The sequence below is a fragment of the Montipora capricornis genome, chromosome 4, assembly GCF_036669925.1.
Source record: "Montipora capricornis isolate CH-2021 chromosome 4, ASM3666992v2, whole genome shotgun sequence".
NCBI lineage: Eukaryota > Metazoa > Cnidaria > Anthozoa > Scleractinia > Acroporidae > Montipora > Montipora capricornis.
In genome coordinates, this window is record NC_090886.1 from 6,345,220 (window position 1) to 6,360,219 (window position 15,000).

Genomic DNA, 15,000 nt, shown 5'->3' on the forward strand with positions numbered 1-15,000 from the left:
CCAAGTTGGAAAAATGTAGGTTCTTATATGTGGGTATTTACTGTATTCCAGGGATGCGCTGGATGAAATTCTTGTATGTCGGGAGACTGTATGGTATCCTTACATGAATGACTTGCCATTGTTTCATTGCTTCATTTGGTTTTTTTCACTGGTCTGCGTCTGAAAAGAAAAGGGTTATGTACTTCATGTTGCGGAATTAGAGCGGATTGTGATTACTCCAAAGATCTGTGGGTAGATTTACATCATTAGTTTGTCGAAAATATAAAGCCGCTGTTACATGTTGAAACTTTCAGCTGAAACGACTATGCAACGTCACTGCGAAACAGATTTCAGTACGCGTTGCACCTTGTAACATGGTCGGTTTCATTAAACTTTGTTGAACTTCCGTTGCGAGACAAGTTTCAGGAAAAGTAGAACCGCTTTCTACTTCTGCAAGGCTCGCAACGATCGCAGTGGTGATAAAAACAGGAGTTTCACCGTCTAACCTGGTCTCGCTCGATCTTGTTACGCTACGCCGCCTAAGCCAATCAGAAACCGGAACCATGGAATTAGTATCGACTTGTTTTGGGGGAATCTGGTAACAACAGACCAGTTCCGAACAATTTTCGACCTTGTGTGTTAAACGGTGCAACGACTGCTGAAACTCTTTTCGCAGCGCCGTTGCACATAAAGCGGCTGTTACACGTTGAAACTTTAGTTTACACATGCGCAACGGCGCTGGCAAAAAGTTTCAGCAGGCGATGCACCGTGTAACACAGGTCGAAACTCGTTCGGGAACGTTGAAACTGGTCTCGAAGTGTTGTTTACATGGCCTTAGCCGGTTTCTGATTGACTTAACGCAGCATGGTCGGTTTCATGTAACGTTGTTGAACTTCCGTTGCGAGAGAAGTTTCAGGAAAAGTAAAACCGCTTTCTATTTCCCCAACGGTCGCAACGATCGCAGTGCAGCGATAAAAACAGGATTTTCGCCGTGCACTGACACCACTACTGGTCTCGCTCGATCTTCTTACGCGCTAAGGCCATGAAACTAGCCTCGACTCGACTGTGTATTGCGGGAATCAGGTAACAGCATTTCGAGACCACTTGCAGTTTTTCAACTAGTTTCGCAGTGCCGTTGCACATAACTTTCAGCTGAAAGTTTCGACCTGTAACGGAGGCTTAGGTACTAACGATGCTTGTATCTACTAATATGGAGTTTGTGTGGTTTCGAGAGAATTCCACTTTAATAAAGAGAACCACAAATGCGTGACGGCACGGAATTTGAAAAAAAATCGTTGAAACGCATGGAAATATTTTCGGTATTAAAGCGTGAAAATTTCGTGGGAAATACGTTTATGTACTTTAAAAAACCGCATTTGTACTTAAACGGACATATTAACCCTGTGAGCTCTTTACAAGCGATATTCGATTAAATAGACTTCAATATAAACTTAGCAGAAAGAGAGAAACCTTAAAATAAAGCAATATCGAAATATTTGAAAGCAACATGGCAGCAGGGAAGGCATCGAGAACATTGCCCATTTTTTATACTGAAATGTAATGACGAGTTGACTGAATTGCGGATTGTAACGAAAGGAGTGCCCAATGAAGCCTGAAAACAAATCTATGCTTGAACGTTTAAAGCTGTATTTCTTTAAAGGTTTCCCAGTTTACAACTTCTTTTAATTACTTGCTCCTCGCTTCCAAGAGCCATTTTTGCTTAAAATTGTCTGTTTGTATACGCAGGAAATTTCGTTTTATACCAAGGGGGTAATCCGAGGCTTTTCAAATATTAGACCTTGCTCTTCATAAAATTAAAGATATTTTTCTCGAACAAGACTGATCCTAGGGCATGATAACAAACAAACAAAGAAATCGAGATTCGTCTTTTTCGTGCAGACGGTCATGTTGCCTTCTCCTCGGGGGAGCCAGTCATTTTAACAATTATTTGGCGCAGATTCAATATTGATTTTGGAACTATTCCACTTACTCGTTCGTCTGTTTACAAACCACTTAAGTCGTCGTCTGGTAAGTGACTTCGGCTCTCCACTTAAGGAAATATTGATACTTTAGTTGAGTAATATAATATCCTTTTTTCTAATAAGACAAATACGGGTTTTTTTTTTGGTGGTCTGCCAGGTGCTATTCTCTTTACGTTTAACAGAAAGTTACTCCCATTCTTCACCGGTGGCACCGCCTCGTTTTCCCACGATTATATTGTGTTGTCTGTTCATTTCGTTTTGGCTCTAACGCTCAAGTGCCACCAATGGCACTTAACACACGTACGCCAATTTTTTTTTCCCATAGACTGACTACGAATCAATTTGCACAAAAATGTAACCAGACCACCCCTACCCTTGAAAAAATCACACGTCCCACCCTCCACTTTCTTGAACCCGGGTCTTCTCTCTCTTTTCCCCTTTGGTGACCCTGAACTAGGTTCGCGCTTCCTGCAAAAAGATCTTTGATTTTAAATAGGCTTAGCTACATAATTCCGGGATTTTTTTTGGGAATCAGTTTAGACATCAAAAAAAATTTTTGAAACTCTCAGGAATTTTAGGAAAAAAACTGACAATTTAGAGAATCTTAGAGCAATTTGAACTTTTGATCTGACATGTTGAAAACTTTTCACAGGCAAAAACGTTGACAGAACGTGTTTTTTGGTATTCCAACCTACTAGGAGAGGGGTCAGTCCGTTCATATCCGTTCCTTATCAGCGGTTATTCACCAAAAGGGGTCCTACAGTGCACCTAAGCAGCGGTTTCTCATCGTAGTTTCGGAATCCGGATCTTTGCTTGATAGCAAATATGACAGACTTTGCACTATAAGAAACGAAATTTATAAGAATTTTCGGGAATTTTAGAGAGCTTTGTTTGGAAAATTCCGGAAAGGATTTTAGACAATTTTTCGGGAATTATATAGCTAAGCCTAAGTTTTAAACCATCTCGCTAGCATCTCCTTTCTTTCCTTGGCTTGGAAATTTGTCATCAGCCAGGAGTCAATCACATTGTGTATCTGTGCCCCTGGATTAGCTTATTTGAGGACGGTGCCTTCTATTGTTATTGCACATACGTTCTGCGCATCTCGAGACACTCGGGTTTCCTAAGGGTGATGCTTATTAAGACAAGGATATTTTTGCGCGGTTTAAAGCCAAGCGAAGAAAGCAGAACTTAGCAAAGATTCTTGGTATCCGAAAAGAAAATTGGGGGTAACCCAACGCAGTTTTCAGAGATAACTTCAGCTTCAATTTGAAAAAAGAACGCCATACATTGCTTTGTAATTTAAAGCTTTTTACAAATATTGTTGATGAATTATCTTTGAAAAATGCGTGTTTACGCCCAATTCACCTTTATCACTCGGCGGCCATTTTGGAGTCCGTGGGGAATAAAGGCTTTGTCTTTGCATTGTCTTTGCCCGTCCAGCCTCACACTGAATGAGAGGTTTGACGGGCAAAATCTTTTGTTTGGACATTGAGTGATATGGGCCAATTTTCTTTATGGATTTCATGAACACTCGTTAAGATCTGCTTTTCCCGCATAATCAGCAAACCGCGCAAAATACCTTTGAATTAATGGGCACTGTTCATAAAAGTAAACTTGAGTGGTGCTGTTGGTGATTTTTTACTTTTCCTCAAGATTTCCAACCCTTATTCTTGCCTTTGCTTCACACAATTAACCAATTAATACTCTGTAACAATTGCATGTTAAGGCCCTTGAGCAAGGCAAATGCCGAATTGAATAAAGCGTTGAAAACGGAAGCCCATTCTCCATTGTGCGAGTTATATATATTTATATCGGTTTTGATAGGTTTGAATCGCCTTTTCAGAAAATGATGATGGTGTTTGTAGAGTGATGATGATGATGTGAGAGGGAGGTAGGGGGGGGGGGGGGGGATCCCGGAGTAGCCGAAAAAAACCTCTCGGAGCGGATGACGATTGTGATCATGGATCCTATTGAATATGCTTGTGTGGTCTTGAATGCTACTCACAACTTCCTTGTGTTCAAAAATCAATGGAAAGAAAGCTACTCGTAACCGAGCAAGCTCTGTTCATAATTCCAAACAAGTAAGTAGTTTTGGCGTCTGTCAAGTTCTTTATTTTCGGCTCTGCTTTAGTGCATGTCGTTTTGTCTTTCGGCTCTGCGTTTTTGTCCTTCGCTCGTTAAATTTAATCGTTTTCACTTTTCACTAATGCAACCTCGGAAACAAAGCGTTTTGTTCTACTGTATGGTCGCCCGAGAAAGACCTGTAGAAACACAAAAGGAGTTTATTGTAATACAAACCATCTGTGGAAACTGATTGGGTAATTGTCCAAATTGTCTTGACTTACATGAGGCGTAACTCGTAACCAAGTTTGTCAGTGTGAGATCTTCGTGCCATTTTGCTGCCAAAGGTTACGGAAACTTTTGCAAACTTTCATAATTGTCAGCTTAGAGTTCATACTTTGAGCAGAGGGACTGGAAGGAACCTGGGAACGAGTATGACTGAAAGGTGCCCTGTCTTTCACATATGAAATCTCCGGTGACAAACCACAAGCTGCACGCAACAGATTATGGTCCTTTGTCGCTTTTGTTCTTTCGTGAGAATTTCACAGATCGCATTTCTTTTCCAAAGCCACGGACGCATGTGGTATTTTTATTTTATAGCAACCAGCAACGTTAATAAATGCGGTCCTTAAAAAACGCCTCGGTTCGCATAGCAACGGCTCTGTTGTCCTACACGCGTGGAGAAGATGTGTTTGCAAAGCCCAAGAACTTGAAGGTGATTGACGCTTCGTGCCAGCACCCTTGCCCATCCGAGAGAAATTTGTACCATTTAATTTTTGATCAAATTCTTGCAGTGTTATGTCTGGAACAAAAAAGCCTCGTGTTTTGAAAATACATATGTTATTGTTTAGTTTTTAAAACAGCTGCCTTGCCAGTGGTCGCCATTGTAAGTGCGAAATTTTGCACATGACTCAAATAGGCGCCTATCTGGTTTTGAGGTTAGTTTCTGAGCCAATAAAATTAGTTTCTCAATTTATGGGAAGTGTTGACAATAGAGGAAATGACTTTTTGTGTGGTCTCGTGGTCTCCCCGAGATGGCAATTGAGCAACGCTTTTCGCAAATTTCGTTATTTTCTCCAAACTTCATCAAGTATGCAATTGCCGGGTTTTTCTTTTCTTTTTTTTTTTTGACAAACCCCGTTTTATGGAGCTAATAAAGGTGATTTATTGAAAAATGGTTCTTCGTCGAAGCTCGCTTTGTTTCGTATCGTTACTAAGTTACTTATGAAGTGTTTTAGAAATCTTTTTTTTTTTCTTTTTTCTCTATTTTTCCACCCTTCTCATTCTTTGTCTTTATTTATACCATCTGCTTTTCGTAGCATTGATCGAGGTAAGGTAATTAAGTGTGCACCATACGTCTTATCTCCCATCTCGCAGCGTCGTTTTTTATCAATCCGTGGATTTTTCGAACAAACATGGTCAATAAGCTCATTTTCCTTTTCAATGACAAGAATTCTCGTCAAGAAAAGACTATTTTTTAAAGTGTTATAGAACTCTGTTTATAGAAAACGATGATTTGACTCATCGGAAGTTTTCCTACTTGAAGAAAATAATAGGTTGATTTCCTGCAATCGGCATCGTCGCTTTTACAAGTCAATATTTCTTGACACTTTCGTTCAAATGTAAATCAATTTTCATTGCATTTCTCTTTATTAAAGGTCTCTCTTTTTCATTAAAGCTCTTTTGACAAATCAAGTCTTGTCGTTTTTGTACTTGCGCTGTCAAAAAACTTGCCTCGTTTCGCTCTTTTCGACAAATTTAAAAGTTGGTGAGTTGCCTTTTTTTTTTTACCGCGGTGACCAAATTGCAGAGATATTGAGGAACTTATCTCCTTTTTTGTGTCAGTGGTAATTTATCTTTGTTTAGAACCACTCGCCTCCAGGGTTTTTCACCATTTGGTTAGAGACTAATGATTGAAACTGTCTCTTTATCATATTTCACGCTTCCTCTCAGCAACTTCTCGAGTTTCGCTGGCCCTCTGTTGCCTAGCGACAGCGAACTTTCGGAGCGCGGTTAAAAGAAATTTCCGACCACCATCAATCAGTTTGTTGGCAACGCTGTGTTTCAAGAACCTTTTGCAAATGGCGATAAAGAAACATGAGCCGAGTGTTTGCTTTGGCTTGCTTTTTATAAAAATAAAAACTTTATACTCAAAATGTGTAAAATTTTCGTTCTTGAAACTTGGGAGTCATTTTAAGTGATCCTTAAATATGAATCGAGTCATGGTTTTCTTACTTGATTCAGTAGTGATGCATTATGATTTCAAACAATGCCATTGATCCTGGAGGCTCATGAGCGCGCACGTTTCATGCATATGTAATTACTCGAAGATTACACCTAAAAAAACCCTACGGGCCAGACAGCAGATTTTTTACAGCTACCCAGGAATTTAGTTTCTTGGTTGACTGGGTGACAAGAAAATTGATAGTGCTGCTTGTATAAGGGCAAGTGATCGTCCAAAGGGCAATTTTTGTGATATTCATAAATGTTAGTTCACTCCAAGGGCTCTGTAGACGCCCTGTCTATCATATATTTCATTTCCTAGAGTCCGTCTTTTAAGTGGTCCGATTACTCTCGGTTTATCCAGATTTCTCATCCGTTTGTGCGCTGGAAAGCTATAGATTGTTCGCGTGTGCTATTAATACTAGCTGCGGTTTATCGTTAACGCTGTGAACTATTTCACAAGCCATGAAATTTCATGTCTTGCGGCTTTTTGAATGGCCAGCTCGCGCTATGGCACGCGCCGCGCATTAAGAAAATCCATTGCATTGTATTCTCCGCCAATGAGCGTCGAACCCATTCAAAAGATCAATGCGTGGCACGCCTCCAGCAGGTGACAGCACAATAAAATCGGCGCTGGATTTTGCTAGTTTCTCCTTACTGCGCTAGCAAAAAAAGCTTTTATTTATTCTAATGGACAACTGCAGCTGATCACCTGGAAGGAGCTTTTTGTGTATGTGTATCAGATGAAACTACTTTTCAGATGTTTTTTTTTTTTCGCGTCTAATTCTCCTCATCGGGCAAAATTTTGGCGGTTTGACGCGTGCATTTTTCGACAGTTACGTACTTGAGAGCTTTGATTTTACCTGTCTTTGCACCTTGGTCTGTGCCAATATTTTGATGCACTAGAAACAGCTCCGTTTAGCCTTAGATCTGGTGTAATTTAAACAATGTTCTTACAGCAATTAAAGAAAACACTCTAGTAGTGCTCGATGAAAGTTGTTGCAATTCCAAGGCAGAAGAGTCTGTGGAATCAAAGCTCTCTAGGGAATTCCCTGTCTGTTCCATTTAACATTTGCTTCTTGCACCGATCTTTTTAGAACTTTGTTTGAAATATCAATTTCGTGTAAAGTGCTAAGGTAGCTTACAAAGATGCGTTTGCTTTCAATATCACGTGAGGGACTTCGACATCGCTTGTGCATGAAAATTATTGCGCAGGAAAAGCCGGGTACTTGTGCATAGTACAGCAGAAAATCAAACTTGACGCACATCAATTTAATTCGCAAAATGTTGCACTGGTTTATTGCAAAATCCATAAATTATTTTCTTCTTGGCAGGAGCGCTTTCATTTTTACAATAACTATAACAACGTATGCGGTATTTACATTATCTCTATTTCAATAGCAGTATTAAAGGAACAAATCATTCTGCGCTTAAGAAAGTCTTCCTTGGCGTTTTCGTAAGGTGTTTTAGAGAGCAACTTTCAAGAAAAATACATCTGTTTTTGCTGAAAATGAAAGCGAAAAAGATTTGCTTGAAATATATGTTAGAGCAGAAAAACGAACGCATAATTGAAACGGTGTGTAAAGTTAATGCAGGCACGCCTGGGAGATGGCAATTTTTGCTAAATGCTGATCAGCCATAGCCTTGGTTTCGTTGCAAAAAGCGAGCCTTCTGACTCGAATCTCTTGCAGTTCATTCACTATTGCGGATGCTGTGGGTCTAAGTTTGGTCTCAGCCTGCCAACATTGCTTGATCAAATTTGCATACTGTTCATCTCCAACAATGTTTTCCTTAATAATTTCGGGTCGCAGCTGATATGCGACCACGCCGAATATCACAACATGTTGATTCTCGTTCCCGTAGGGTTTTTCTCGAGTGAGCATTTGCCACAAGCAAATTCCGTAGGAATAAATGTCCGCTTTCGTGGTGGGGCTTTCGCCTTTCAAAAGTTCTGGGGCTCTGTAGGCATAGGTTCCTGTCAAGTTCGACTTGGTCGGACTTGCCGGTTTGTTATTTTCCTCTACAGCGCGACAGCACCCAAAGTCAGCTAATTTACAATGGTCCTCGGATGTCACAAGAACATTTCCCGGTTTGAGGTCGAGATGCGCTAGACCTTGATGGTGAGCAAACTGCAAGGCTTGAACAATATCCAGCGCAAATTTTACACGTCGAATTCTGTCCAGTTTCTCAAAAGGATCGTTAATAACGCTCCGTAAATTTCTCTCACCCGCATATTCCATGATGATGCATTGAATATTGTCCCATAGTGTCAAAGCCGCTAGTGTTTGCACAATGTTCGGATGCTTAAAGTGAAGAATTGAACCTTCCGCTTCGAAACTTTCCTGTGCAGCTCTGGGATTCTTTGTTCCTTGGTGAAGTTTCTTAACTGCCAGCCGCTCCCCTCGAAATCTGGCCTCGTACACGCTTCCAAATCCTCCACTTCCCAACAATCTGCCAAGTTGAAGTTCACTCGCGTTGAAAGTTCCACTCTGAATCGAGCTAAAAACCATTTCTTTGCGCCTCTTGTTGCAGCACTCGCACACTATTCGCTCAAGTTCCTGCAGGACCATGGCTTGTGGATCGAAAGCGAAATGAAAAAAAAAAGAAAGCCAAATTTGCGTCCGTACAGATAAGCGCGATCTGTCTAGAGCTTCGATTGCAGGTTGTAATATGTTGATTGGAAAGTATTCCGGTTCGATTGAACTCCAGGGCAACACTGGAGGAAATTGACGAATGCGCACTTTCTTTGTTGTAGCGTCGCTTGTTCAAGCCGGTTCAGAAATGAAACAAATGCTTTTCTTAGAGACTTCTCATAAGGACACGCGCGAGGCAATTCTCAGGTGTGATATCGGGATTAAGACCTCTGCCTCAACCAATCATAGCGACGCGGCTAATCAGGCATGACCAATGAGCGACATTTCATGCTGAAGTCCCACGAGGCTGCTTCATTCAATGACACTATTTAGTAAAGATAAAATGCACAGCCGTGGAAGAGAAATTTAGCACTCATCGAAAAAAATATTGCGTTAATGGTTGATAGCTGTACTTGTTATTTGCTTCTTCTTTGCGTTCTCGCTTTTTCTCTTCCCACGTGTGTTGAGAATTTTAATCTCGCCTTGAGCGAACGGCTGCCGTGCCGCCTTGATTTGCGTGGAAACACGTAAGAAATTTGCATAGCAATGAAGTCTATCGAGCGTAAATTAATATTGACACTAATTTAGTAGAACAAATCGCGCGGTGGTCGCACGAAAATCAGCCCCCTCTCGGGTCAATGCGTATAAGAGTTCGCTGCCCGTTTTAGCTTAAAATGTGAAAATTGAAAAATATGCGTTATTTTTGCGGAGATTTTTCAAGTAGTGTTCGTTTTCCTCTAAGATAGGTCTTTGTTATTGTTTTTTTCGTTGTTGCATGACAAGTTCTTTCGCATTTAGTCGCAGATGGATCTTTATTGTTGAATGGACTGGCTCGCGCCGTTGCTCGCGTGGCAACCATTGAAGTGCGGGACGCGATTGGCTGATAGCATTCTCTAATTATTTCGCAAGGGTTTTGATTGACAGATGGTGACTAAGGTGACACTCGTGGCTTTAATTTAGAAACTATTGAGTCGTTAGCACTTTCAACAGAACTTAAATACAATGCAAAATAATGCATAGCAGTCGCTAATTGCAGAAAGCTTACTCCATTACAAAACCAAATATTTATTTCCCCGCTTTTAATTTCCAGGTTGCGAAGAAACCGATGTATGACCACGAAAATGTCGAGATGCGTGTGTTTCCGACTAAATTAAGAATGCGTGAGGTACGTGAGTGTTTCATCACTTTAAATCCAAGTTTCTCACGACATTCTGTGACCCAAAACACGCAAATGGCGACTCACATTCCATTCACCTTTCGCGTGATTCAATCATGTTATTTTTAGTTCCCACAGGGATCAGTGTGTGCGTCTTTTTCAGTCGCGAGTCCGATATCCAAACTTATTTTGGGGCACGAGCTGAAGGAACTGCACTACTTAGTATGGGTAATCACATGGTGACGAGTGAATTTAGGGAATGATTTCACGCGCCTTTTGATTTTATTTGATTTTGGGCAAAACGCAAGTGAAGCTATTCCCTCGTTTCACGAGTATTCCATTCGATTAGCTATTAATATCATCATAGGTGACAAATTACGTTCATAAGACGCTATTTTGGCACTGTGAGAAAAGTTGCCTTAGCAACATTGTAATTTCACGTGTGAAATTATAAATCAACGCTGAAATTTCGTGCCAAAATTTCTCACCCATGTCATTATAGGTGATATTGAACATACAGGCTTCAATATCCAATTAACAGCATTTTTTAAAATTCTTAGATCCGAAATTGAAAGTTTTCACCACGATTGTAAAATCCAGTTTTCAGTTTTTCTCAGCTTCAAGTCCAGGCCCCAATACATTGTTCGAAGGGTGGATATTGCTATCCACTGGGTAAATCACCATCCACTGGGTAACTCAATTGGTTTTGCTAGTGTTTTCCACACCACAGGGTAGCGATGTGTCCGGTAGATGGTGTTATCCATCTTTTGAACAACCAAGGCCAGATTCCAACGAAAAACGAAAATGAAAGTAGCCTGGAGAGCACTGACGGATAAAAAATAATAGTTACCGGTAACTGGGCTTCGATTTTGCGATGCTATGCTCCAAGTGGTAGTTAACTCTTCTGAATTGTCTAACTGACCACTTTGCAATTATTTACAATGATATGGAAAGCTATACTTAATTGTAGAGTAAGGACTGAGTTCCTTGACAAGTATAACTTAACAAATAAGACACCCGTAATGGCCATTAACTTTGAAAGACAAAGAGGGGGCGAAAATCATTCCGACGGTATTTAAGCTACTATTATACTGGGCATAAAACTTGGCCTGTGCCATCGATAGATTGAACCGGCGACAGAGTATACTAAATGTGAGGTCTTGAGTTTCATGTTTGGCTTATCGCTGACTAAATGGGAACAAAAGTTCATGGGGAACTTGATGCTTTTTTTGACAGAAGAAATACACCGAAAAATAAAGAACGTACAGGTAATTCATCCAACAGTACCAGCTGTTCGTAAAGCCACACCGACAAGAAATCAAACACTTAGCATTGTGAGAGCAAGAGCTTTGTGTTTGTTTGCTGCAAATAAATTCTTTACCAGCTACCAATTGATAGTGTTAGAGGAGCTACTTGAGGGGACAGAAAACATTGCAGCTAGGGAATGGCTTCGAAGCGAGTAATAGCCAAAACGCGGGGCCGGGGCCGGGGCCGGGGCCGGGGCCGGGGTCGTGTCTTTTTTCCAATTTTTTGTTTTGTTTCAATTTTTGCCGTTATTCTCCTGTACTATTTTCTCCGAATGTTCGGCATCTTTCCTTCATTTACGGTGGAAATTAGTCAAAAAATAAGGAACAAACGGAAGCTACGAAAGGGACATCTTAGTTTGGTTTTCGAAATTAAGAGAATTTCTGACTGAAATTTGTACGCTTACTCCTAGAGACACTGAAGACTCGCTTAGCTCCACATTTGAAAACCATATTTTAATGTTTAGTTCGTAAAAACCTTCTCCGCAGTTCGTCACGCAACGTTTTCAATTGCTTGTTTTCGCAAAATTGTTCTTAATGTTGTTGTGTTTTTTTTATCATCAAACTGGATTCGATCCCTTGACATCCGAATAGAATTGGCTAGCAATTTCCTGTGCGAATCTGACTTTACTACAAACGGTTTGTTGTAAAGTCAGACAACAACATTGACAACAGCACCAGAGAACGTTGCGTGACTGCCTGACGTTCATCGTGGAACTGTGATTCTGTTGTTCTTGTTTCTTTTTTACGAAGATTACGAGTGTGGAGCTCAGCGAGTCTTCAGTGTCTCTGGCAGTTGATGTATATTCCATAAACTCCAATTTCAGCAATTTCGGAAATTCTCTTTATTTCGAAAAACAGAAAAACAAACTCCGGTTTTCGGAAAGACAAAGTTAGATGCTCGCAAAAACCAACTGCGATTTTAAAACATAAAAAATAGCCCGATTTAGAATAAAAATAAGATGTCCCTCAAGAGCTTTCATACATTCCGTGGGTTCCTTTATTTTTTTTTCGATAATTTCCACCATAAATGAAGGACAGATGCCGATCACTCGAAAATAACAGTACAGAGAATAACGACAAAAATTGAAACAAAACAAATTGGGGGAAAAAGGACACCCCGACCCCGACCCCGTGTTTTGGCTACTACCTTCGAAGTGATCTACTTCAAAAAACACGTTAATTGATAAACGTGACTGAAGAAGAAACATTTCTGATAAAAGACGGAGGGGACTGAATTGTGAATTCGTTTAAGATAGAAGCTGGGAGCAAAATTTCAGAATATGTGAGGACGGCATTCCGACCAACTTCATCACAACTGAGATTGTGATGCCTAAACATTTTACAGTTGAGCGACAGAAAGAAAATTTGGCTAAAGAATGGGACGCTCTTGGAATGTAAACTAGACCCATTGAGTTTAACCTTCCGATCATTCTTAATTTCTTGGTAAAGTCAATAATTTTTGTTTAGCACTCGCCAAAGTTTGGGAAACGGCAAAAGTTACAGCTGTCCCGAATTCGGCAAGTTTGCAATCCCTGACACTGGTACAGATGTGGACTGCCCAACAAAGCTGTTATCATGCGTTGCCAAGGTGTGAAAAAGAGTTGCCATAAAGATTGCAGTTTGTCACGTGCGATTTTGCTCAATGGCGTTTTATGTGAGAAAAAAGGAATCCTTTTTGAGCCTGTATGTTTCTCCTCGAAGACAGTGAAGTTAGTTTTTGGGAGAAAAAAATTAACATGGTTCATCTTTGAGTCACAATTCGTTTTTTTTTTTTTCGTCATCAACATGTTATTTTCGTGTCCTTGTTTTTGCGTTGCTTTTCTTTTCTTTTTTCTGGAGTAATTGCCTTTTCCCTGTGGTTATTATAATTTTTAACATTTTTTTGCTCGGTATTCATGTTTGGGGTAATTTTTTAACTTTTTCAGTGAACTCTTTTATTCCTGGTTGTTTCGTTAGCTATGATAATAAAAGCTAATGAGCAACAATTTCCATGTCGTTGTTGTTATTGTTTAACACGTCAAGTGACTTGGTTGCTTTTCAAGTTTCAAGTGCTTTGGCTGGGTTAAAAACCTTCAAATTCGACTGCGGTAAACACGATTTTAAACCCACCAGTCAATGGTCAGACATCCATTCTTACAAACAGATATGACAAATCGCACTTCACAGTTCACCAAGACGTCCAAACAATAAAAGAACGTGTTATTCGATGACAACATCACAAACAACTTCCTCTTTTACGAAGTCATTCATTTTACTGAGATACGCTTTCGATAGACGCGTGGTTTTAAGGGCGATTAGGCTGCGAGCATGCATAAGCCCCTCGAACCGCCTGAGAGGCCTCCTCGCGGGCTACGTGGCGACGAAAGCTTAAAAACAAGCAAGATTTGCAAACTCAGTCTGTGACGCTTTCATCATTAGTAATCTTAGACCTAATCACTGAAATGGGCACTTAGACTTAATCTATAAAAGTTAAAATTAGGAATCTAAAAACTAACAGCCTTCAAAACATGCAAGACAATAATAGTCATCTAAAAAAAGCCTAACTCGCTAGAGCGAAGATCAGTTGCAAAAACACTCGTCCTGCTCGAGTTTTAGTTCTGAAAGGGGCTGTTTCAGAGAATTTAGCAAACTTCAGTGAGGGGACCCTAATCAAGCGAAACATAAAAAATAACTGCTCAGGACATTGAAAGAAGCTTTGAATAAAACAGCAAATAGAAAAGGAGGCTGGGAAGGGCAAAATGGAAGAAGGTTAAAATGGAGTGTGATTGGGGTTTTCGAAAACTGTTTAGCCTGTGAGTTTCTCAGAGTTTATCTCTTATGTTTGTAACTTAAATTGTGTATGCTCGAAAGACATGAAGGAATATCTGGGTTAATGTTTCTTAAGTTGCATAGCAAGTTGGGGAGAGGGATTCGTAAAACTACACAAAATGAACTCCGTTCACTCTTCGCCATGACACAGTCCCTTTAGAGTCTCCTTGACATAAGCAGCGTGTTCCACAAGGCAGAGTCGGCACTCAATCTAAGAAAGAAGTTGATGTTCGGAGTGGTTGACAACAACAAGAAATTATTGTGTCTGCCTGTAATTGTATCTCTGTATTTTGCTTGTGCACAACCTTTATGCTTGTTGTGCAAGTGAAGACCCCCCCCGGTCCAGGGACCCGTTTCTCGAAAGTCCCGAAAAGCCATTTGTGAAACTGCCAACCGCTTGTTTTGGAAAGCCGATCTTTTAACATGATTTCAAGGTGACAAAAAGAAAAATGACTGTGAAGTTTGACGACTTAAATCCTCTCCGTTCTTGAGTTACAAACGGAATTGTGACACCCGACTAGCCTGCGAACGCAGACGTATTTCTGGCGGTCGTTTCTCGGGGGAGAGAAGCAACCGCCGGAAATACGTCTGCGTTCGCAGGCTACGAAGCGACAAGGGCAATTTGAAAGACTTTGAAAATGGTACCTTTTATACCATTCATGTTTACGGCATAGTAAGTCTTTCGTCGGAATACCTTCGTGACAACAACAGCAAATTATCGAGAGCAGGGAATTAAGCAGATGGTCATTGTTATTGTCTAATTTAAATAAACTTTTTCAGTCAGCTTCAACTGTAGCTGAAGTCTGACTTTGTTTTTTTTTTTCTTATTAAAAAGATAACACGATGAATTC

At 40.4% G+C, this 15,000-nt stretch overlaps 3 protein-coding genes across 5 annotated transcripts in view; 1 reads left to right on the forward strand and 2 right to left on the reverse strand.

Moving 5' to 3' along the window:
- LOC138045396 (PCNA-interacting partner-like) overlaps window positions 1-661 on the reverse strand; it is a 16,638-nt gene extending 15,977 nt beyond the window's left edge. The window contains exons 1-2 of the mRNA XM_068891887.1: window positions 486-661; window positions 104-159 (exon numbers count right to left, since the gene is read on the reverse strand). Coding sequence (XP_068747988.1) covers window positions 104-119 — 16 coding nt within the window. The 5' untranslated portion in view covers window positions 120-159; window positions 486-661. The remainder of the gene's footprint in view (window positions 1-103; window positions 160-485) is intronic.
- Window positions 1-15,000, forward strand: part of LOC138045403 (eukaryotic translation initiation factor 5B-like) — a 25,306-nt gene that overhangs the window by 2,763 nt on the left and 7,543 nt on the right. For 2 of the 3 annotated variants that reach the window (XM_068891904.1, XM_068891901.1), the window contains exon 2: window positions 9,969-10,043. The exons of the other annotated variant lie outside the window; for it this stretch is intronic. The gene's annotated coding sequence lies outside the window, so the exon portion shown is untranslated. The remainder of the gene's footprint in view (window positions 1-9,968; window positions 10,044-15,000) is intronic. 3 annotated transcript variants of the gene reach the window in all.
- LOC138045398 (serine/threonine-protein kinase mos-like) lies at window positions 7,519-9,199 on the reverse strand. The gene has a single exon (XM_068891893.1). The coding sequence runs from the start codon at window positions 8,813-8,815 to the stop codon at window positions 7,832-7,834; it is 984 nt and encodes a 327-aa protein (XP_068747994.1). The 5' UTR covers window positions 8,816-9,199; the 3' UTR covers window positions 7,519-7,831.

Coding starts and splice junctions, on each gene's coding strand:
- LOC138045398 (XM_068891893.1), bottom strand. CDS start 8,815: ATGGTCCTGCAGGAACTTGAGCGAATAGTGTGCGAGTGCTGCAACAAG.